This window comes from Heteronotia binoei, chromosome 7, assembly GCF_032191835.1.
Source record: "Heteronotia binoei isolate CCM8104 ecotype False Entrance Well chromosome 7, APGP_CSIRO_Hbin_v1, whole genome shotgun sequence".
Classification (NCBI taxonomy): domain Eukaryota; kingdom Metazoa; phylum Chordata; class Lepidosauria; order Squamata; family Gekkonidae; genus Heteronotia; species Heteronotia binoei.
This window is the reverse complement of record NC_083229.1, coordinates 109,254,734-109,280,115: the sequence shown is the minus strand read 5'-3', so window position 1 is coordinate 109,280,115 and position 25,382 is coordinate 109,254,734. Positions and strand designations below refer to the sequence as shown.

At 44.6% G+C, this 25,382-nt stretch overlaps 1 protein-coding gene across 1 annotated transcript in view; it reads right to left on the bottom strand.

Moving 5' to 3' along the window:
- Positions 1-21,928, bottom strand: part of LY86 (lymphocyte antigen 86) — a 34,388-nt gene extending 12,460 nt beyond the window's left edge. The window contains exons 1-3 of the mRNA XM_060242994.1: positions 21,761-21,928; positions 5,213-5,299; positions 951-1,079 (exon numbers count right to left, since the gene is read on the bottom strand). Of these exons, the coding sequence (XP_060098977.1) occupies positions 951-1,079; positions 5,213-5,299; positions 21,761-21,869 (325 nt within the window). The 5' untranslated portion in view covers positions 21,870-21,928. The remainder of the gene's footprint in view (positions 1-950; positions 1,080-5,212; positions 5,300-21,760) is intronic.
- Positions 21,929-25,382: the final 3,454 nt, after the last annotated feature.

Below are 25,382 nucleotides of genomic sequence, written 5' to 3'. Positions count from 1 at the left end.
AGAACTTTTGTTTTAACAATGAATTTTAGAGGTGGGCTTGAACTCCCTCTTTTTCTTCCTTCCTTGACCTTGTAAGCAGATCTTTCCTGTGGTTATAAAGAGAATACTAGCCAAATGCTTTATGCAAAACATGGAGTGCATTCACACCACACAAAATAATGTGTTTTGCAACTGGTTTTTAAAAACAAGAATAGCAAAAATCCAAATTGCAAAACGCATTATTTAGTGTAGTGTGAACCCATAGTTGCTGCAATGGAAAGAACTTGCTGTGTTAAAATAACTAGAATATTAGGATAGTTCCAATCTGGTATATTCTTCTGACACACTCTGTATATTCTCCTTGCTTAGCACCCCCAGTAGGCAAGTGCTTAGTACAGGGGTGTCAAACATGTGGCCCAGGGACCGAATCAGGTCCTCGGAGAGCTCCTATCAGGCCCCCAAGCAACTGGCTTTTTTCTCCCTTGCTTCCTTCAGCATCACAGCTTGCTTTGCCAGGCTTGCTCAATCACAATGGAGCTACAGAGTAACACCTCTATTTTCTCCATTGGCTGAGGCCACTCCCTCGGGGAGGAAGGGGGGGCTATCTCAATCACACAGCAGAGCTACTGAGCCAAGCCGCTCTTCCTTCGATTGGCTGAGGCTCCTCCCCCTCCTGGTTCCCTGGCAAAGGAAAGAAAGAGCCAGAGCTTCCTTTGCCCAGTTCCCTGGATTCCATGGGAGAGATATAAAGAAAGCACCTTTAAGACTGACAAATGCTAATGTTTTAAACATGTTTTATTTTAAGCTTTTAAAAAATCGTTGTGTTTGTCTGTGTCCTTTATAATGTTTCTATCTTGCTACCTGGCATTACATTTTATAACATACATAGCCTGGCCCAACAAGGTCTCATTTATATTAGCTCCAGCCCTCGTACCAAATGAGCTTAGAAGGCATGTAGAAAAATTAATTACCTCCTTTCTTCCTTCCACAGAAACTTAAGGTTGGATGGTCCCCATCGCAAAGTTGTTGTGAGAAAAATGGGATGCCCTTGCCATTCAAGATTAAATTTACAGTCACAAAGAGTGCCCTGGTGTTGTACCCTGCGGAGAGAGTGGAACGTGAGTGAGCACCAGCAACTGCATGGAAACCAAGGCAAGTATCACAATGCTTTCTTTCTTAAAGAAACGGAGAGCAAAAGATCCTACTTTTTGCTCACTACGATGTGCCTTACCTCCTCCGTACATTCCTGAATACAAAAGCAAGATGCACTGAGCCTTGTGTGTACTCACGGAAGGGATGTTTATAAATTTAATTTATAAATCAATGAATGTAAATCAATATGGCCCCCAAATTGGGTAAGGATCTGGGGAGGGTCTTAGAATTCAGGTGGGTTTGTTAAATGAATTTGATTGCTCTAAGGCCAGAGGCACCTGTGCTTGTAAACATTTGATCTCAAAAATACCGGGCTCCTCAGTGGGCTGGCCTGGACAAGAGAGGGGCAGCCTGGCAAGGCAGAAGTCAAGGCTGAATCAAATGCAGGGCTTTTGCCTGTAGCAGGAACTCCTTTGCATATTAGGCCACACACCCCTGATGCAGCCAATCCTCCAAGAGCTTGCAGTAGGCCCTGTACTAAGAGTCCTGTAAGCTTTTGGAGGATTGGCTACATCAGAGAGGCATGGCCTAATATGCAAAGGAGTCCCCGCTACAAAAAAAGAGCCCTGAAATGGGTCACAGAGTCCGGTAGATTCCAGCAGGTCATGCTTGGAAGTCTTGTTGGCGGACAGATGAAATAAGTAGCATAAAAATCTTCGCCAGACCTGTGGATTTCACTAGGGGCAAGAAGGGAAGAGTAAAATGGAGGAAAAGGGGAGAGTAGGAGAAAGAGTATTACTACTTTAATAGTTTTCTTAGCTATTTTTGTTTATATTGGACAGTATGCCTAGAGCATTCGATGACGCATCCAATTTGGATTGATGCAAGGAACCCTGAAGATAACAGAATTGAAAACTTAATACTCCAGCCTGCAACATATTATTAAAGAGCAGCAATTGGTGCCTACATCAAATCTATTAGGCTATTTTATCCCAAAGTTCCTTTGTATTCCCCCCCCACACATGAAATTTAAGATTATGCTGTCAATTTCCCAACACACAGTCAAATAGTAAACAAGGATAGCCAATCAAAACTTCATAGCTCATCCTGAGCCAGAGGCTCTCTACATCAGGGATGAACTTAATGCAGGCTTACTCTCAAGTAAGTGTGCTTAGCATCGGGGCCTCAGGCAGCCTCTGAGTGCTGACCCATAGGTAGGCGACTGTTTCCGTCTTGTGTGAAGCAAGGAAGGAAGAGGAGGTAGGCAGGCTTCCAAGCTCTTCTCCTCCAACACTGAGGTCGCCTGGAAATCTAGAGTGGGGAAAGAGAGTGCAAGAGCCGAGGGAGCCACTGGGAGGAGGGATGGAATTTAAGAGGATGGAGCAGGGTTCCCCCTTCGTTTCATGACTCTATTAGGCACTGTATTTACTAACCTTGTTGTCAAGGCAAAGAGAGATGCATAATAAGGCAAATGATGGACAGTGATTGATATGGTACATGTGTGTTTCATTCTTCCACTGGTGTCAAATAATTTAGTCTATGTGGCTCTTTGGCCACCCTTGCTCTAGAGTCTCAGTTCATTTATTATGATTGTAAGACCAGTACACAGTTTAATTAGACATAACATAAAAAAAATAGGGATTCAAATTTAAGAACTCCAGCCACCATTTTACAGAGTAGTCATTTCTCTTTCTGAGGTGTCCTGCCACTACTTGGGCCTCATGGGACATACCTTCCTTTGGGAACAGGAAAAGAAGAAATTATAAGAATCTGGACACAAGGAAGAAGCTATCCTGCCTGTTTTGGTATTTTGACTGTTAGCAATTCCAAGCCTTCATGTTAATCTGGACTCCATTTTGAGCACAAGTGGCTGAGGTAGTGGTATGCCTAGCCTATCTGGTGCCTGGGACAGATATTTTTAACATCCCCTCCTCTAACTTCTTTTGCTGTCAAGTCACAGCTCACTCATGTGGGGCTCTCAAGGGAAAAGACATTCACAGGTGGTTTGCCATTGCCAGCCTCCGCGTCGACCCTGCTTAGCTTTCTAAGATCTGATGGGATCAGGCTAGGCTGGGGCTGTCCAGATCAGGGCCCATCCTCTATACAACAAAATTATTTTCAGGAATAAAACCAATAATAACAATGGACAGAAAACAGAGTCCGGTGCATAGCCATGTTAGTCTGAAGCAGCAGAACAAAGTTGGATCTTGACAGTGCCACAGAACCCAAACTTTGTTTCAGTGGCTAGAAAAGAAATGCAGACTGTCAAAAATTCTTCTATTTAACTTTGTATATATAATCATTCCAACATGCTATTCCATAACGAAAGCCATCGTGGTGTAGTGCTTAAAGTGTTGGACTAGGAGCCAGTTTGGTGTAGTGGTTAAGTGCGCAGACTCTTATCTGGGAGAACTGGGTTTGATTCCCCACTCCTCCACTTGCAGCTGCTGGAATGGCCTTGGGTCAGCCATAGCTCTCACAGAGCTGTCCTTGAAAGGGCAGCTGCTGTGAGAGCACTCTCAGCCCCATCTACCTCACAGGGTGTCTGTTGTGGGGGAGGAAGGTAAAGGAGATTGTGAGCGGCTCTGAGACTCAGATTCAGAATGAAGGGCAGGGTATAAATCCAACCACCACCACTACCACCACCACCACCACCTTCTTCTTCTTTTTCTTCTTCTCACTCCTGCCATGGAAGTTTGCTGGGTGACCTTGGGCCAGTCACATCACTCTCAGCCTAGCCCTGATCTGGATAGCCCCAGGATAGCCTGAGCTACTCAGATCTCAGGTTGATCCACACTAACCAAAAAGGACAAGAAGGAGAGGAGGCAGCTCTTAATCCTACTCCCTTTGAACATCTAACCAGGCATGCTGATCCCATGGCAACCCGCCAAAGAAAAAGGGAAGATGTGACTGCAGGGCAAAGCCTTTTAGCAGCAAGGTAGCAGAAGATTTCTAAGTGCTAGTCCTCAGAAAGAAAATGCCCTCAGGAAGAAAATGCCTTGACTAGCTGGTGGCAGCAAAAGTTACCCAGAGATAGAATGCGGAGCGGAGGGGGAGGGGCTACGCAGGGCAGCCAGGTGATATAAAAAGACTCAGTAACTTCCTCCCCACTCAGTCATATCCTGTGGGCAATAGCAAAGGCTTGCAAGTCCTGCAAATCCTGTTTCCCAAAGTATTATATGTGCTTTCCCATTTCAGGCTGCTGTCAGACCCAGAGTCAAGGAAAAGACAATTGAAGTTCAAGATCTTTATTCCAGCTTCGTGGGCATACACACGTGTTGTCGGAACAGACCTCTCTGTCAGTTCCCCCAATTTATAAACCTTTGCCCTGACTGTTATAATTCAAGCCAAAGCACGCCAAGCAAAAGCGGGGGTTTTGCGCAGGGTTTTTGCAAAGCTCTCATCATTGCAGGTGCTCGCTATCAGTTCATGGTTCGCATCTCCTCCAGCTCCCAGCCTTGGTTACCTAGCAACTAGCCCATTCCCAGACATGCCGTCCTCCCTCCAGATAAGCAACAAGTTACAGTTATATCAAAGGCATAGCAAGCGCAGCATAGCATTGAGGCACAGCCTAGCATTGTATAATTGGATACACATGACAAGAGGAACAAGATGGAGTGACTCTTGACAGCTGTATGTTGGATGGCATTTGTGAATTCTCACTTATAAAACTTCTGTCAAGGAAAGACAGGTCAGCTGCTAGTTTTCTAATATTTGTCAAGGCTTTTGATTGTGAGGGAGTATTAAAAGTGTAATTTCCCTCAATGGCAGCCTGAAGTGGTACAACCAGATCTACTACTACAGGGCTTACTCATGTAACTCTGCTTCATGTGTAGATTAGGCCTTTATTGAAGACCGGCTGAGGTCACATGAGGTGATGTGGAAATCTTATCCATAGTGTTTGATCTGCAGTGGTTATTTCACAAAGGTCAGTCATTCCTGTCAGTTAATGATGAACATAACTTGAACCAGTTTTAACTACTGAGAGCATCAGGTTCAAGTACCAGTCTGTGACCTTTCTCCTGAGGGAAGTCATCCACGGCTGAGATCTAGATCTCTTGCTTTTTGTTAATTGTTTAAGATGTGCACATTTGCAATGATGTTTCATATTCAATCGTAGTAAAATATATTTTATACTTACTTAAAATTGTTGCTACTCTGATGTTAACATGTTCGGCAGTCAGTTTAGGACAACTGTCAAGAGTAAGAGCAAAGTCTTGCAATGGATCTGTGAGGAAAAGGCAAACACAAACCATAGATAATTCATTTAATTTCCAGTACTGTGGAGACTTTATAAATAAATTGACTCATTGTCAGTTTCTTACATATTATCCAGAAAACATCCTTCCGGCAGTCTGGATTAAATATGAAAATTGATTCTTAAACTTTGTTGCATTGTGGATTATCATTCTGGTTTGAACATTTTCTCTGTACTGATACAGGTTCTTACCTTATAGCCTCCACAATGAATGAAACTCAAGCAGCATTTATCCTGCAGCCACGGTCCAGTCATGCAGCGTGGAAAAGGAGGAAATATGTATAGAATCCACAGAGTATTTGATGTTTCCATTGCAGCCTCTTATACTGCTGCAGATTAAAGTCATTTTTTAATTTTAAATTTTGAAATGTAAGCCAAAAGTAGTTGGCTCTTTGGCACGTGGTAAAAACGTCTAAGGGACCTCTAGCTCTTTGGCATTTCCATTGATTTTCAGGAATGCCCCAAGGAGTACTGCCAACCCCAAGACCAAAATTTAAGAACAAATGGTATTGGAAAAGACCACTTTTTGAATTGTTCCCAGGGCCAGCTCTGCCACTAGGCAAACTAGCCAATTGCCTAGGGCGCCGGCCTTCTGAGGGTGCCAAGTTGGCCATCTCCCCATATGACTTGGTGATGTTATCAGTGCAGGGGGGGGGGCACCAGAAGTTAGCCTTGCCTGGGGTGCCAGACAGTCTAGGGCCAGCCCTTATTGTCCCCTGGTGTTTCAAGGATGAAGACTATCTTACGGGGTCAATAATGCTGGAACTGGAAATCTTTCACCATGGTCATTGACATCTTGCTAAAAATCACTATGACATCCCCCTTTACACATGGATGATGAGGTTCACTATTCAGAGGAAAACAAAGGGATCAAATTAGGATTGCCAGCCTCCAGGTGGGACCTGGAGATCTCCCACTTTGACAACTGATTTCCTGCTGGCAGAGACCAGCTACCCTGGAGAAAATGGCTGCTTTGAAGGGTGGACTCTATGCCATTGTACCATCCTAGGCCCCTCCCCTCCCCAAACCCCACCCTTTCCCAGCTCCACCCCCAAAGTCTCCAGGTAGTTTCCAACACAGACTTGGCAACCCTTTATCAAATCCAGATGAAACCTCCCTTAAAGTGTATACGTTCTGTACTGCACAACTTGCTGGGCATACTTGTTGCATTCTCAACTACTTAAAACAATGAAAGAAAATAAATTATGAAAAAGGAGCACGTCTTTCTTTTGTTATAGTCAATCAGCAAGTTAATCAGAGTTGCTGCGTTTTTTGCACATAAAGTGAGGAGCGTATGATGTTCACACTAAGGAAACATGAGTGAGTATTTCCCCCTCCTGAATTTTCCCCTGTATTTCCTTGGTAATATGTAATTTTAAACAAATATATGATATGGCATTGTGTAAGTGTCTTCTCATTGTCCCCTCCTCTCACTTTATTGGCTGCCATTTATGTAGGGTGGGAAATATACTAATGAGATAATACAACATTACATCTATATTTTACTGGGGAGATGAAGGCGGAAAGAAAGGTTGGTGACACCCAATGCGTTCCTGTAACGTGTAGTTTCGGTCTCAGATCTTTTGGAGAATTTCTGAGTGCTCTTTAGCAATGGAGCACTGTTTAATAATTTTGCTTTTGTTTTCTTAAATCCTTATTTTGCAATTCTGTTTTCAGAAAGCGTTGCTAGCTTATTTTACTGTGCCAGAGGAACTTCACTGCATTCAATATTTTGTTTTCCTTCCTCTTTTCCTTTTCAACCGTTCTGTGAATTCCGGATTAAGATAATTTGACTTCTGCATGAGAATGTTTCACTTCTCTTTTGCCTCTGTGTGTGAGCCTTGTGTAAAGGAGGTCAGCGAAAGAACATGTTCTACAATGTACACTATATGTGGCCATATATAATGGCAGTTGAGGTGTTTTATGCCTTAAAGTATGAATGAGTTCTCTGCCTGCTAGAGCAGCTGGTATCTTGTGCTTAGATGTAGAGAAATCAGGGGTAAATTTACCAGATAGCAAACTGAGCCTAAGAAAATACATCCAATTGTATGTGATGGATGCTGGATTTGTAGACCTTTTGAGAGAATCCTGCAGCAGCCATTTGTATACATCCTGCAACTTTTGCCTGAGGTAACTAATTTGTCTTACAAACGGCTTAATCACTTGGGCCGATTTCGCACTAGAGCTTTAATCCTGGTTTAACTCTATCCCCAAACTGACTTTCTACACTAGAATCATAGAGTCAGAGAAACCAACTTTATGACTCTATGATTGGAGACTTACACAGCTTGGAAGTCGCATTATGCCCGGGTGGTTGGTGATGGCTCAGGAAGATCCCTCTATACCTGGGATCTTCCCTCTATTCCTTCTGTCAGAAGTGTTGCACTCATTTTGTTGTGAGGGCCAAATCTGACATAAATAAGACCTTGTTGGGCCGGGCCATGTCAGGCTGGGCCATGTGTGTATCTATTTAAGATTAGGTAGCAGAGACAGGGGTCATTTTGTGGAAAAATAGGTGGTGAAGCTCATCCAGGGATTGTTATGCAGCTGCACCTACTATTCAATGGGCAAGGTGGGGAGGAGGAGGGGGAACCCTCAGAAAGATTCAGGAGCTCTGCTCCTGTGAGCTCCTACTGAATCCGAGGCCTGAGCAGAGATATAAACTTTATAAAGGATACAGAAAACACAATTAAAGGTTTAAAACAAACATCCAAACTTAGAACATGCTTAAAACATTACCATTTGTTGGTCTTAAAGGTGCCTTTTTTATATCTCTCTTATGTGATCTAGGGAACTGAGTAAATGAAACTCTGACTCTCCTTCTTTCTCCAGGGGACCAGGAGGGGGAGGAGCCTTAGCCAATAGAAGGAAGCGACTTCACTCAGTAGCTCTCCTGTGCAATTGAGAGAGCCTGGCAAAGCAAGCTCTGCCTTCCCCCTTCTGTCCCCAAGCGAGGAGCCTCAGCCAATGGAGAAAATAGAGGATTTGCTCTGTAGCTCCTGCATGATTCAGCAAACTTTGCGAAGCAAGCTGTTATGCAGAAGGGAGCAAGAGAGGGAAAGAAACAGATGACAGACATTTGCTCGGAGACCCTGATTTGGCCTCCGGGCCGCATATTTGACACCCCTGTTCTATACGATTTCAGATATTTTAGGCTGAGCTGTGCTTTTGAAAGTAGCTTCAGGGACTAACCTCAGATGGTCCTATGTCAGCTTGCATATTCTACTGGTGTAGAAGGCAGCTCAGATAGAAAAAAGAAGCTCCATTTGCTGGCATAAGAACTTGCTCCCTTTGTATTCACTTATAGAGTTCTCTTTCTCTGGCTGCAAATGAACACATCTCAAATTCTCAGAGTCAAAATGTTTATGGTTTTTTTTACCCCCAGAAGAAAACAGGATACTGCCCTTCAACCTTCAGCCTTTTGCTTTCTTCCCACAGTTGAGAGCAGGCAGCATTGATGATCTGTTCCAAGGCTTCCCTCCACCCACCTTCTACAATCTGTTATTCCCCTCAGAATCCAGCATTTTAACATCTTTTACTTGTCATGCATCATCCCTTTCAGCTAATCATTTCGAGAACAGACAGGGCTCTCCCAGAAGAAGAATATACCACAAAATAGACAGGGCTTTTTTTGTAGAAAAAGCCCAGCAGGAATTTATTTGCATATTAGGTTGTACCGTCTGACATCACCATTGTTTCGCATTGGGTTTTTAAAAAAGAAAAAGCCCAGCAGGAACTCATTTGAATATTAAGCCACATCTCCTGACACCACGCCAGCCGGAATGGCATCCCTGTGTGTTGCAGTGATGATACACAATGTCTTTGTATATCCCTGGGTCCAAATTAACCTAGAGTGAGAATTCTCTTTCGCTCTGTTATATAAATAGGCATTTTCATAGCTAGCACCTTGCCTTTGAAATATTCTTCCCCTTGAGGCTTGCCTGTCACCTATAATACAGTCTTCTAGGCACCAGGCCAAAACATTTATTTTTACTCAGGCTTTTAACTAATGGTTACCTATTTAGCTATTTTATGACCTGATTCTGGTCTGAAATCTGTTTTAGGGGTGCTTATACTGTTTGTGATGACTTTTTAAAATATTATGTTATTTTAAAATTATTGTTATGGTATTGTTTTTACTTATAAGCCACTTTGACCAGGACTCTGTTGAGGTGGCACATACATTTCCTTACATAAATGTCTAGGTCAGGGGTGGCTAAACTGTGGTTCAGAAGCCACATGTGGCTCTTTCATACATATTGTGTGGCTCTTGAAGCCCCCACTGCCCCGTCAGCCAGCTTGGAGAAGGCATTTCTCTCTTTAAATCACTTTACCAAGCCAAGCCAGCCAGTGGCTTGGAGAACACATTTAAAGTTAAAGTTGCTTTCTTTCCATCTCTCTCTTCCTCCCCCATCTATTTGTCTGCCTGCCTGCCTGCCTGCCTTCTTTCTCTCAAACATCTGATGTTGTCTTGTGGCTCTCAAACATCTGACATTTATTCTGTGCAGCTCTTTCATTAAGCAAGTTTGGCCACCCCTGGTCTAGGTGTATATAGAAATACAGAGGGGAATGATGAGGGACAAAATTTGAATTAATTACTACAAGAGTGCTGATCTGGAAGCTCCCTCAAAGAATTAGCAGATGGACAATATAGTGTAATGTCAAAGAATATCGAACTGGAACTGTGAAAACCCAAATTAATTTCCTTCCTCATTCGTGAATCAAACTGGGTGACCTTGGGTCACTCATACTCTTTCAGCCTTACATGCCTCATAGGGTGAAAATGAGAATGGGAGAACCAGGTATGTCACCCCGAGCTAATTGAAGAAACCATGGAATACAAATGCATTTGATAAATCTGTTTCAATCTGTCTGAACCCTGACTCAGAAATGAAGCCCACTGAATTGTTTGTGGTGTAATTGTACTGGTGCCCAATAAAAAATTGTGATATTATTCAAATATGGAAGAACACTCTGAGCCAAGACTCGTTTCTAAGAAGCTGTACAAATTGTTGGCTGAGGGGGTGAAAGTGATGAGCTTAAAGAGCAGACTGAATGATAGGTAGGGCTTTCTGAATAAAGAGTGCCAGAGCTTTTTTTGTAGCAGGAATTCCTTTGCATATTAGGTCACACACCTCTGATGTAGCCAATCCTCCTGGAGCTTACAGTAGGTCTTGTAAGAAGAGCCCTGTAAGCTCTTGGACTATTGGCTACATCCGGGGTGTGTGGCCTAATATGCAATGGAGTTCCTGCTACAAAAAAGCCCTGGGGCCCTAGAACAGCAGCCCCCAACCTTTTTGCACCAGGGACCAGTTTTGTAGAAGACAATTTTTCCACGGACCGGGTAGGGGGTGCATGATTTCGGGATGATACAATTGTGTACTTTATTTTGGTGTGGTGGTTAAGTGTGTAGACTCTCATTTGGGAGAACTGGGTTTGATTTCGCACTCCTCTACTTGCAGCTGCTGGAATAGCCTTGGGTCAGCCATAGCTCTTGCAGAGTTGTCCTTGAAATGGCAGCTTCTGGGGAGAGCTCTCTCAGCCCCACCCACCTCATAGGGTGTCTGTTGTGGGGGAGGAAGATAAAGGAGATTGCAAGCTGCTCTGAGATTCAGAGTGGAGGGCGGAATATAAATCCAATGTTGTCGTCTTCTTTTTCTTTTTCTTCTTCTCCTCCTCCTCCTCCTCCTCCTCCTCCTCCTCCTCCTCCTCCTCCTTACTACATGGTAATAGATAAGGAAATAATTATGCAACTCACAGCCTGGTTGCTAACAGGCCACGGACCTGTACCGGTCCACAGCCTTGGGGTTGAGGACCCCTGCCCTAGAACAATGAGGAAAATCTGGCAGGCCTGATGCTCTGGTGACTTATGTGGGAAACAAAACCCACACTTTTGGGCCATTAATTAAAGCATTATGTACTAAGTCCATTCCATCCCCTCTTCCAAATTCCCTCCTAATAGAAATATGGGTTCAATACTTCTAGAAAGCTACCAGCTAGTTTTCTTGCATTTTATTACTTTAAATTATCTTTGTGATTACCAAATTTAGTGGATTAATAGTATGAGTTTCCACGCACTGATTTGGCCAAGTTCATCCAGTTCTGCAGGTGAGGGGAACCTTCCTCTTTCTGCAGAGTATATCGATACTTTTGGCTTTTCATTATTACACTTTGGGAAGCAGTCAAATGATGGCATGGCCGTGAAGCATTTTACCTTATTTTTGTTGACTGACTTCACACTAAAATAGAACAGCTAGATATGAACACACACGTAAAACTGTTAGCACTTACATAGCACTTTTCACCTTCATTGCCCTTAATAAGACTTTCTGATTAATCCTCTCGACAACTGTCATGAACACATGATTACAGAATTGTTTTTACTTTCACAGTTAGTTTTTATCCTCAACATTGTAATATGTCTTTAATTACTGCTTTAAAATCGGTGTTTTACACACTTCTGAGACTGGAGGCACCTTTTATTTCTGGATTTAAATTGGAGGCCTATCGGTTTTACATCCTCAGCTATTTACTTTTGATGATTTAAATGAATGAATACAACAAATGGGGATTATAACAGATTTCCCTTAACATTCCAGCCCAGCAGCATCAATGCGAAGGATGTGGTGAGAGTTGCCAGTTTTGAATTGGAAAATACCTCAGGACTTTGGGGGTGGAGCTGGGAGAGGGTGAGGTTTGGGAAGGGGAGGGGCCTCAGCATGGTACGATGCCATAGAGTCCCCCCTTCCAAGCAGCCATTTTCTCTAGGGGAGCTGATCTCTGCCAGTTATAATAGTGGGAGATCTCCAGGCCCTACCTGGAGGCTGGCAACCCTAGTAATGAGCAAGGATAAGACACAGTAAAAGACACAGTCTTCCTTGTAAACTGAATTCTGTTGTTCTCTTTTCTTTACAGAGAAATTGCAGTGAACTATTTCATAGGGCAGAGGCAAAACATCTAGCATTGCCAGCTTTGGATGGGAAATTCCTGGAGATTTTGGGGGTGGAGTCTGGGGAGAGCGAGGTTTGGGAAGGGACCTCAGCAAGGTATAATGCCATAGAGTTCATCCTCCAAAGCAGCCACCTTTTCCAGGAGAACTGATCTTGGTCTTCTGGAGATCAACTGTAATAGCAGGAGATCTCCAGGTGCCACTTGAAGGGTAGCAACCAGGACCACCAGCAGAATTACTCAGCCTTGTAGGAGCCACCTTATCTCATCAGTGGCTGCTAGGGTTCCCATCCTCCCACTAGGTAAATCCTGGCAACCCTAGCAGCTGCTCTATTTCTGATTGCTTGTGTGGTATGTTTTTAAGACAAAGGTCTAAAAAAGACAATTCTTTTTTAAAAACGGAAATAGCCCTGGCTGTGTGGAGAAAGAAAAGCCAGCCAGCTTTTGACACCACCTTCCCTGGGTGTATAAAAAAATAAAGTAATTCACTAGTTGCTTTTGTTGAGTAGATATGCCTTTCCTCTTATATTTCTGCAGTGAAAGGGGCTAGTCACTTTTAAAATATGAAAGCCAATTCTTTTTTTTTTCTTTTTTAAAAAAACCCTGCAAAAGCCCTGGTGGTATTTTGTGGGGCGGGGGGAGCTATGTGGAAATCAGCCATGTGGAAGTTGTGTTGCTACTGCGCTACATCAGCACCTACAGAGAAATGACACCAGCTGGTTCCCAAGTAGAAAGCAACTTAGTAATCCTTCCCACACAGATGCCCACAGTTCATCAGTGAGTCTTCTCTTTGGAAATCGGTACTGTGAGACCACGAAGCAACAGTTCCATCAACTCACTAAGGGATGACGTTTAGACAAGGTAGGAATGGGCTGATGCCCTTTTCTGTGTTTTGACATCATGGGACTGTTTCTCAGGAGCCACCTATCTTTCTAGTACTATGCACTGAATGTCTGTTGTATTAAATTGGCCTACGTGGTATAAGGGATGTATGCCAAAGGGACACATATCCCTTTGCAAATCCCGCCCCCCCAAAAGTGTGTACATGGGATGGGTGGGGTGATGGTGACAACTTGTCCTTGGTTAATATTGTGAGAGGGTTTGGGGGGTTTTTTTGGCCGGTCAAGTAACAGCTGACTTATGGTGACCTGGTAGGGTTTTCAAGGCAAGAGGGAGTTTGCTGTTGCCTGCCTCCACATCACGACCTTGGTGCTCCTTGGTGGTCTCTAGTCCAAATACTAGCCAGGGCCAACCCTACTTATAGGGTTGCCAAGTTCCTCAGAGCCTCCGGCAGGGGACTTACCTTGTGCGTGCTTTGCGCCGGTGATGTTGCGTGGCAGCCACTCTAGGAGTTTCCAGGAAAACACTATGGTTTTCCCAGATGCTCTAGCCATTTGGTAGGGAAAAACTCTCTGGTACCTATTGTACCATAGAGTTTCCCCTCCCATAGTTTTCCTGGAAACCATAGTTTTCCTGGAAATGCCTAAAGTGGCCATAGCGTGATGTCACGGTGTGATGACATCACTTCCGGGTGACGTCATCACATTGGCGACGTTGGGGGAGGTTCCCCCTGCCGGTGCAATGTGGGCCAGCAGGTTGGGAACCTCCCAGGTGGGGGATCCCCCGCCCGGACTGGGGGCTTAGCACCCTACATACTTAGTTTTTGAGATCTGACACGACTGGACTAGGCTGGGCTATCCAGGTCAGGGCAATAGTTATATTACATGGTGCAATGAAGTAGTCACATCAAATTGTCTTAATGTGTATAGTTTCTTCTGCAATCGAGCCTTAAGATACCTGGGGTCTTCTCTTTGCTGAAATCTGAAATAGTGCCTTGATCATATTTCAAGCTGTTAAACTTGAGCCACGCAGGTGAATGGCAGAAGGATCCATACTTGTCTCTGAGGGAAGCAACTCTCGGTTGTGTGAAGTGTGAGACCACACCGCGACTGACGCATGTCACCCAGCAAGTCAGGTTTCTGAGTACTTTATAAGTCTTCCTTGTATTGACATCCTCTGATTTGTGATTCTCATGATCTGTAAAACCATCTGGTGTCTAATCTGTCTTTATTGCTGACTCTCCTTAAGCATGCACTGGGGAGCCATTTTAGTACCTTGAAGCTTATAGATATTTTTCTTCTTGCTGCCACTGTGTTGATTTCTGGAAATAGCATGGGTTATGCTTCATTTTAAATGACAGAGTTTAATCTAAGCGCATAACCTCTGGGAAAGACAAATCTGAAATGTACTGGCTTCTGGGTTTGGCTCCTCCCCCCCCCCATATGTGTTGAATGGTGGATGAACTTGGATTAAGTCCCTCAGAGAGATCTTTCCAAGGAGAAAAAGGGGTGGGCTTGAGCTGCACTGTGTAGCTACCTAGCAGAAAAAGAATCACTTCCCTGCTTTCCAGGTAGGAATCTGATAGGGGAAAAAGTCCTTCTACTTATTAATTTGATATAAGGAAAACACATTAGACAGGGCTCTAATCTTCAAAGTCTATAGTTGCAAACCTTTAGGTGGTGGTTGGTGATTTCCTGAGATTACAACTGATTTCCTCCCATCAGAGACCAGTTCATCTGGAGAAAATGGCTGCTTTTTAAGGTGGACTCTATTGCATTATGCCCCACTAAAATCCCTCCCCTCTCCATATCCCACCTCCTCTAGCTCTGTCTCCCAAATCTTCAGGTATTTTGCAGCCTGGAGCTGGCAACCCTAACAGAGACGAACAAAGTCCAGTGTGGACTACAGTACTGTATACTGCGGGGCCTGAGTGTATTTCAAAGAGGTGTGTAGACATAGCCTTAAAGCATACTTGGGGGCGGGGGGGGGGGAAACCACTTGCTTGATTGCTAGTAGCAAAGTAGGGCTCACCTCCAGGTGACATAAGGACATGTTCTTTTTTGGGAACTGCTGAACAACAGCGTGTTCTTTCTGTCCCCGTTTAACTTCTCTCCTTCTGAGTTTTGCAAATATTTGAAGTTTCTGAAAATGATATTGCACAAGTAAGGCCAGCAGGTTAGCACCTAGCAAAACGTACTATTGAAAACGGTATGTACACTAATCCTCATGTGAGGGGTAACATGCAACAAAATGTTTTTGTCGGCTGAAATAAACCCTGTAAACTGCAACCGGGGTGGCAAGCTCATTAAAATGTATACAGCCAGTGATCTAAGCCTTGTGGATTTCAGTGGGACTTGCCTTTATGTATACTACCTAGGACTGCAATAAGGCAATTCTTCATGTACACAAGATTTAAAGCAAAATAATTTGGTAATATATTGACTAAAGGACAAATACCATAAGTTTGTTGGGAACTACATATGGCCTCACAGAGATATTTATTATTTTCTGTTTGCTTAGCTTATGCAAGACTGTTGCTGATGAAAGATATGACTATGTACTTGCAGATGTAGTGGCTGGGTGGGTGGGGGGAACAACCCAGCATATACACTGGGGAATGTGAACTTCCTGGTGGTGTTTTCCTCTTTTCTTTTTAAATGTAGCCTGCTGTTTGATAACAGTGAGATTGCTTTGCTTTTGGGATAAGGGGATATTACAAGAGTATAGAAAAAAAAGATGATACTGGATTTATATCCCGCCCTCCATTCCGAATCTCAGTCTCAGAGTGGCTTACAATCTCCTTTATCTTTCTCCCCCACAACAGACACCCTGTGAGGTGGGTGGGGCTGAGAGAGCTCTCCCAGAAGTTGCTCTTTCAAGGACAACTTTGTGAGAGCTATGGGTGACCCAAAGCCATCCCAGCAGGTGCAAGTGGAGTTGCTCTTTCAAGGACAACTTTGTGAGAGCTATGGGTGACCCAAAGCCATCCCAGCAGGTGCAAGTGGACCCAAAGCCATCCCAGCAGGTGCAATATGGAGCACAGGTCCATCAGTGGCTATTAGCCACAGTGTATGTGTGTATATAACATTTTTTGCCACTGTGTGACACAGAGGGTTGGACTTGATGGGCCGTTGGCCTGATCCAACATGGCTTCTCTTATGTTCTTATGTTCTTATGAGTGGGGAATCAATCCCGGTTCTCCCAGAAAAGAGTCCACGCAATTAACCACTACACCAAACTGGTTAGAGACCACCACTATTCACTCTTCCTCGTTATATAGGGTTGCTAGCTCTGGGTTGGAAAACACAGTAGATTCTGGGGTGGAGCCTGGGGAGGGCAGGGTTTGGAGAGGGATCTCAGCAAGGTATAATGCCATAAATCAGGGGTGTCAAACATGTGGCCCAGGGGCTGGGTCAGGCCCCCGAAGGGCTCCTATCAAGCCCCCGAACAACTGGCTGTCATCTGCTTCCTTTTGCATCTCAGCTTGCTTTGCAAGGTTTGCTCAATCGCATAGGAGCTACAGAGCAAAACCTTGACTTTTTTTCATTGGTTGGGGCTGCTCCCCCTCCTGGCTCCCTGGGGAGTGAGTTAAAAAGCCAGAACTTCTTTTGCCCAGTTCTCTGGATCCCATGGGAAAAATAAAACAAAGAAAGCACTTTTAAGACCAACAAGTGCTAATGTTTTAAATACGTTTTAAGTTGTTTTTTTTTTAAAAAAACCTTTAATAGTGTTTGTCTGTGTCCTTTAGAAAATTTATATCTCTGCTACCTAACCTTAAATAGGTACACATATGGCCTGGCCCAACACAGCCCGGCCTGACAAGGTTTAATTTAGGTCAGATCTGGCCCTCATGAGTTCAACACCCTTCCATAGAGTCTGTAATGTCCCCCTTTGGCTGTGGGTTCCCAGGTTTAGAGTTCTCACTCAGGCACTCGTTTTCAGGTCCATTCAGCAAAGACAAGCTGGCTCAAAACATCAGCCTATTATTTGGGAAGAGATAACTTCAACAGCAACCAGCTAACATACAAAACTGGAAACTGAAACAAGAGTTCCACCCAATACGACCAAACTAAATCTCACAGATATTAGGGGAGGACTGTTCCATTACATATATGGAAGAAAGCCAGGTTGGTGTAATGGTTGGTTATGTCATGGACTCTTATCTGGGAGAACCGGGTTTGATTCCCCACTTCTCCACTTGCAGCTGCTGGAATGGCCTTGGGTCAGTCATAGCTATCGCAGGAGTTGTCCTTGAAAGAGCAGCTTCTGGGAGAGCTCTTGCAGCCCCACCCACCTCACAGGGTGTCTGTTGTGGGGGGAGAAGATATATAGGATATTGTAAGCCGCTCTGAGTCTCTGATTCAGAGAGAAGGGCGGGGTTTAAATCTGCAGTCGTCTTCTACACACACAAACATACATACATACATATGTATGTGTGCTTGCAATAAATATGCCAGAGTCCATCCACCAGAACAACCATTTCCCCCAGGGGAATTGATCTTGGTCATCTGGAGAGCAATTATAATAGTGGGAGATCTCCAGGTGCCACCTGGAGGCTGGCAACTTTACACCCTAGCTTTGTTATCATGTCATAAGGTTGTCAGGTCCAACTCAATAAATATCTGGGGACGTTGGGGGTGGAGCCAGGAGCAAGGGTGTAAAAAGCATGATTGAAAAAGCAACCCTATTATACCAGGAAGTGTAGTTCAGTCCCCTGAGGTAGGGCATCTCCTTTTTAGTGCTGTTTTAGTGGCAGAGTGTATGTTTTGTAGGGAGAGAGAAAGCGCCTGGTTGGATCCCTGGCATCTCCAGTTAAAAGGCAGCACGCCAGCCTGGTAGGGTTGCTAATCCCCAGGTAGGGGCAGGGGATCCCCTGGTTTGGAGGCCATCAGAAATCGAGGGGAGGGGATGTCTTCTGGGCACTCTGTTATTCCCTATGGAGACTGATTTCCATAGGCTATAATAGAGAATTGATCCGCAGGTATCTGGGGCTCGGGGGGGGGGGTGCTGATTTTTGAGGTAGAGGCACCAAATTTGCAGCACAGCATCCAATGCCTCTCCTCAAAAGACTCTCCAATTTTAAAAAGGATTGGACCAGGGGGTCCAATTCTATGAGCCCCAAAAGAAGGTGCTCCTATCCATTATTTCCAATGGAGGGAAGGCATTTTGAAGGTGTGCCGTCCCTTTAAATGGATGGCCAGAACTCCCTTTGGGGTTCAATTATGCTTGTCCCAACTGTGCTCCTGGCCCCACCCCCAAAGTCTCCTGGCCCCACCCCCAAAGTCTCCTGGCCCCACCCCCAAAGTCCCCAGATATTTCTTGAATTGGACTTGGCAAACCTAGCCAGAAAGGCCTACCAGAAAGCAGGGTGACTGAGGGGCAGGAGCCCTGAGTTTTCGAAGGTCCAATAGCTCGACTCAGCGGAAAGCAGCTTCCCGTGTGTTTTGCGTCTTGAACACTGAAGAAGATGATATTGGATTTATATCCCGCCCTCCACTCCAAAGAGTCTCAGAGCAGCTCACAATCTCCTTTACCTTCCTCCCCCACAACAGACACCCCGTGAGGTGGGTGGGGCTGAGAGGGCTCTCACAGCAGCTGCCCTTTCAAGGACAACCTCTGCCAGAGCTATGGCTGACCCAAGCCCATGTTTTGTAGGGAGTGGAGGAGTGGGGAATCAAACCCGGTTCTCCTAGATAAGAGTCCTCTCACTTAACCACTACACCAAACTGGCTCTCACTGAAGGGGGCCGGGCCAGCCTGCTGCACCGCTCTTGATTCTCTTCCCCTCAATACGGGAGATCCTCTTATAATATCTGAAAGGCGACCTCGTCTCCTAGGAACCGGCTGGGGAAAGGATTTCATTCCAAATATTTATTTACTTCTGGTTTTTCTTTGAAGGGCTGCGCGCCTGCTCTTCAGGCGAAGAGTCCCACAGGGGCAGCCTTTTTTGTCCGCGGATGAATTGGGAAAACAAACGCCCGGGTTCGCCTGGGCCATTAATCACTTGTCGCGTCACGCGCCCGGTATGAATGAGCCGTCTTATGAAGCTAATTCCCCTTTGTGGCGCTTTGCAAAGGCGCATCCGTGCGACGGAGGCACCGGGCCAGCCGAGGCCGCGGCGTTGAAAAGGAAGCGCCGCCGGGCGGATTTCGCTTGCCATTCATCTCCGAGCCGCTCGGTCCCCTTTGCTTTCCGAGCCGATTGGAAGAACAAACAAGGCCGCAGTCTCTGGGAAACGGCTGGTGGGATGCACTCCACCCCCCCGGCCGAGCACGGCGACAGCTTTGGACGGCAGGCAGGCTTCCTTCCCAGAAACCACCTTCAGCCTTCTTGTCAAGTTGGGGGAAAGGGAGGAGGGGGCGTAAAATTTGCCCCCCCAAAACCTTGCTGCGTTTCCTCTGCCTTGTTTAATTTGCACGGTAGAAAGAAGATTTTCTTTTTGAAAAAGAAACATCAACATTGTATTTTTTTAAAGTCTCTTATTTATTTATTTAAAAAATCCTTATTACTCAGCTTTATGGCATTTTTGGTAGCTGATGATGAATTTAAAAGGTAGTCCCCTGTGCAAGCACTCTGGGGTGACATCGAATCTCGGCATTCTCACAGCAGACTTTGTACGGGGTGGTTTGCCATTGCCTTCCCCAGGGATGAATTGACATTAGTCCTTTTCTCTCCTCGGTGATTTAGGCTGCAATCATGCACACCAAACGATGCACTTTCAATCCACTTCCAATGCACTTTTCGACTGGATTTTGACATTTCACACAGTAAAATACAGTTGGAAAGTACATTGAAAGTGCATTGTGTAGTGTGCGATCGCACCTTGTTTTGATTTTTTTTTTTAAATGATCGGGTTAAATTGGGGATTTACATTGCCACATCTCACTATTGGTAATCTTGGCTTTAAAACCAAGCCGCCCTGTGAGCCGCCCTGAGTCCGCTTGCGGAGAGGGCGGGATATAAATCAAATGTAATAAATAAATAATAATATAAATATAATAAATATAAAACATTTCAGCAAGCAAAATATTTGACTCACCGTCTGATTTTAGATCCCAGTAGGTAGCTGTGTTGGTCTGAAGTAATAGAACAAAGCAGTGAACAAGGCAGTTTTAAGACCAACTAAGTTTTATTCAGAATGTAAGCTTTCGTATGCTCTTAAACAGACTTCATCAGACAAATGCCCCATTTTGTCTGATGAAGTCTGCTTAAAAGCTTACATTCTGAATAAAACTTAGTTGGTCTTAAAGGTGCACTTGTCTACTACTTTGTTTATCTGATTTTATTTCTGTCTGAGGGTTGGAAGTGTGTGGCCACACAAAAGCTCACGTCCTGAAGGTTCCCCTGGACTCTCGCTTCTGTTGCTTCAGACAAACATGGCTGCCTACCTAGATCCATTCAACTTCATACAACTCGCCCAGCAGCCTTGTGATATAGCGTTGCCAAGTGGTGGCTGGAGATTCCTGGAGGAAAGTGGGCCGGGATCCTTCGGGAGGGAGTGTATAAGATTACACCTGTTGAGCTCCCTCCCTTCCCCAAACTGCACCCTCCACAAGCTCCACCCCCTGAAATTTACAGGTATTTTTCACTGGGATTTGGCAACTCTACCTCTGAAGCAAGCTACACAGAAAAGCCGCTGACCAGGTCAGGCACTGATCCCCCCCACCCCCGCACAGAAGTTGTTTCCATGGAAAGGAGCCAGTTTATGCACACCGTGATTTGGGTATGCAGATTGGGTCCAAATTTATAAAAAATTGTATGCTGCCTTCTCCAAACTTGCTAGAGACAAATAATAAAAGAACTCACTGATAAAAAAAAGTCCAAGCTAATAATTAAAAACAAACCAATGTAAGCGAGCCGGGGCATAACAGTACATAAAACAGAGCAATCCAAAACGATATTGATAAAACTCAGACTTGATGTAGGCAATCAAATAGCTAAGAAACAGAAGCTTTTAAAGTCCTGGCAAAAAGAGAAATGTTTTGGCTTTGTGCTTAAAAGGTACTAAAAGGCAGCAGATGAGTCTCAAGGGGGAGGATGTTCCTAAGGCAAAGGTGAAGGGCCACCACTGAAAAAGCCCTGTCTCTGGTCACTGTCTGACTATTTTTTTTTTACTTTTTAAAATAATTGATAATAACATCAATGTAACATCAACAATGACAATAAAGTTACTACAGGATTAAAATGATCATTATTACCTTATATAAATCTAAATCATTATATTAATGAGATAAATGTAAAATAATTATGATTACTAAAAGAAAATGGGAATCTACATTATTTGATTCCCCCCCACCCCCCAGGTACCACTTGTTCAGGAAGTTTGACTCGGTGGTCACTGTCTGACTTATCTCTGCAGCTGTGGGCACAGAGTACCGGGCTTTGGAAGAGGATCTCAGCTGGCAGGCTAGGCATAGCTGGGAATGGAGACCCTTATTGTGTAAGATAGATGTCCATATATGCAATGAAATGCACACAGATCCCTGTACTGTGGTGACTCTCTTAAAGTCCCCCTGTCAGTTTTGTGTCTCCTTCCAAACCCAGCAATGTCTCTATTGCATCAGAATGGCCTGTTCTCTGCTAAAGTGCAATAGTCACAACAAAATGAAATTAGTTAAATTAAAGGGAATTTGAGAAATCTCACCGCAGCTTCTGTAATATATTTCCAAATGGCTGTTCTTGCAGACTGTGTGTGTAGGCCATCCAGTGCTGGAATAAATCAACAAAAAGATGAGAGGAGCCACTTGAAACATCTTCGTGTTGTGGGAGATTGTCTGTGTGATTGCTGTCTTTCTTCGTAATCAGGGTTTGAAGGCTTAGGTTGTCCACTTCCTTCTTAGAAGTGAATGTGAAAACCCCAACTTCCTGTGCAAGTGTTAAACCAATTCAGGTTCACACATTGAAAGGAGATAACTGAATGAGGAAGAGGCTAATTGCAACAGTGGTGCTCCTCTCTCAAGATTACTGCTTTCTGTTTCAGAGTAGTTTACGTTAATACAGGAGTATCTAAGAGTGCTTTACTGGGAAGCATGAAAACCATCCTTGCTGCAAAAACAGCAGCAAGCCAAACAGGAGTGTGTGGGAACACTGTCCACAAGCCCTATCCCAGGGGTGTCAAACATATGGCCCGGGGGCCAGACCAGGCCCCTGGAAGACTCCTATCAGGCCCATGAGCAACTCACTGTCATCTGTTTCCTTCTCTCTCTCTTGCTTCCTTCTCCATCACAGCTTGTTTTGCCAGGCTTGCTCAATTGCACTGGACCTACAGAGCAAAGCCTCTATTTTCTCCATTGGCTGAAGCAATTTATATACAAAAGCTTGCAATGCCCAGCCATTACATGTTTCTCCTGTCTTAGGCACAAAGCATTGACCATGAGATTTCTGTAATGACTAATAAATCAAAAGTAGGTTTGCAACTTTCACCACATATACCTGAACAGCATACTCAAGGTTGCTATAGCACAGACATTGTCTCCAGCTTTTGATGCAATAATTCAGAGCAAGAACATTCCCTTGTTGGGAGTGGCTCAGGATTTCATGGTCTCCATGACAACCATGGACCTGTCTCAGGTAGTAACAAGTGCCACACACTGTGCAGGTCACGCTCTCGAGCTGGTATTTTATTCTGGGCAGGAAGATGATGATCTGGAGGTAGGGGGAATTGAAAATGGCTTCCTTCTTCAATTTCTCCCACTGTTAATATCCTATGGCCAAATTCCTCCATGGTCAGGTCATTACTTACCAGGGTTTAGATTTACAGGGGTACTGAGAATCAGAGGTGGGGGATTGATTAAGACAAATCCACTCCTGTAGCCTGATGGATCTAATTGGTTTTCAGAAAGAGTTAAGAAGTTTTCCTGATGCTACAGCTGGTGCTTCTGTTGATGCCCTGGTTGACCTGTGGAATGGAAAAATGACCTGGGCAGTAAATATGATTGCAGCTAGGTGCCCTCTCTCAGTTCTGCCAGTTTGGTGTAGTGGTTAAGTGCGCAGACTCTTATCTGGGAGAACTGGGTTTGATTCCCCACTCCTCCACTTGCAGCTACTGGAATGGCCTTGGGTCAGCCATAGCTCTCACAGAGCTGTCATTGAAAGGGCACCTTCTATGAGAGCTCTCTCAGTCCCACCCACATCACAGGGTGTCTGTTGTGGGGGAGGAAGGTAAAGGAGATTGTAAACTGCTCTGAGATTCAGCGTGAAGGGTGGGGTATAAATCCAATACCATCATAATCTTCCAAGTGCCTAGGCAGCCCCTTGGTTTACTGATGGGCTTTGGTTTACAGATGATGAAAAGAATGGGGACGCAGCTTAGAGCAACAGTGGAGAAAGACTCGGGATGAATCCAGCAAGGGACGGGCTAGAGCTAATTTTAAAGCTCTGTAGCAGTGATGGCTGCAAAGCATAAATATTTCTCCGCTGCCACCGCATCCACACAGTGCAGAGCTCTTCCGGGTGGTTAGGGGCCTGTTGGGTTTATGCTGACAGGAAGAGGCGGGATGCTGTGCTGCTGCAATCATTTTGCAAGCACTTTGTGGATAAAGTCTCTCGCATGTGTTCCAACTGGGACTCTACATTAGCAGCAACCATTTAAATACCGTAAATGAAGGTGACTTTTGAGGATCCCAAAACAAGAGGAGTTACTGTCACGCATGGAATAATTAATAATCAAGCAAAAGCCATCACAAAAAGCGAACTCAAAATATAATATGTTTGCTTATAACCTTCACATTGAGTTTTAAGAGCATTCCATGTCACTTATTACAGTTCCCAGCATAGCCATAACGGCTTTTGACATGAACTAGTGCTACAGCCACACAAATGTTTTTGATTGCCTTAGCTTTCAGAGTCTGGGCGCTGTTTTTTAAGTATCCATGCAACATCGTCCTCTAATCATCCCCTGTTTAGGCTTTCATGGTCTTTGGTGCGTTCTTTCTGGAAACATCATACCAACATGATATGATCTTTCCAGAAAGAATGCAGTCTAAGCATGTTAGCAAGGTGTCTTTAATGGAAAGGTGTGCATTTTTTAAGATGTTGCCCCACCCAGGGTGCCATTTTCTTTGCCTCAGTCCCTCAAAGCCGCATTTTTCCAGTCATGCCACTGAAGGGCTTTTTAAAGGATTTTTTTTTGGGGGGGGGGACATTCTGGGGGAGGCTTCAGGATATATTATGTGTGGCTGTGCATGTGCTCCATGTATTTTTGTGTCCTCTCTGTGCTGCCATGCTGGCTTTGTAGGTATGCCCCCTATCCGAGTATATGAAGTAACAGAAATTCTCAATGTAAAAGTGGATTCACAATCAAAGAAGGGGTGCTTGTGTTTGAATTGCTTACTACAGATTCACCGATCATTGATTCATATCTACATGTGCAATTCCAGGGCTTTTTTAATAGCAGGAACTCCTTTGCACATTAGGCCACACCCTCCTGATGTAGCCAATCCTCCTGGAATTTACAGTAGGCCCTGTGCTATGAGCCCTGTAAGCTCTTAGAGGATTGGCTACATCAGGGGTGTGTGGCCTAATATGCAAAGGAGTTCCTGCTACAAAAATAGCCCTGTGTGATTCCTTGACCTAGTCTGATCCTTATGACCTTAACCCTGGTGTGGCTTGGATAACTTCTTTATCTCCTTTGTTTTTAAGTGGGTTGTTTTGTGCTTTCTGAGTGTGCTGTGACCTGCAGGAGTCTGAGACTATGTAACTAGGTCAGCATTATATCCAATATATGATCACTTTGAGGTTATGGGGGGAATGTGAGTATTTCACATGGGACAGGTGAGTAACTTAAGCTCTCCCTGACTTCTGCCTGCCTCTCCTAAGATACCTTGGCTCTTTCACTTTTCTTTCAATTGCCCTTCCTCCACAATGCCGTGAACTTTGGCAGGAAGTTCCTATCCTGCTCTGTACTGCATCTGGCTTTGTCACTGTTCTTCGTGGCTTCTCGTTAACAGCTTCCAAGTCCCAGAAGGCAGAGTTGCCAAGAGTCAAAGATTCTATCTGCTCCCCCCCCCCCAATATAACTCTAATCCAAACCAAATGTAACAAAACAAATCCCCACACATCCACAATAATGAAAGTAACCACATGTCCCTTTCTGGCAGGCAGTCTCTGATTCAGAGAGAAGGGCAGGGTGTCAATCTGCAATTCTTCTTCTTCTGGGAGAGCTCTCTTAGCCCCACCTCCCTCACAGGGTGTTTGTTGTAAGTGTATGTGGAGGGGGAAGGTAAAGGAGATTGTAAGCCGCTCTGAGATTCAAAGTGATCATCATC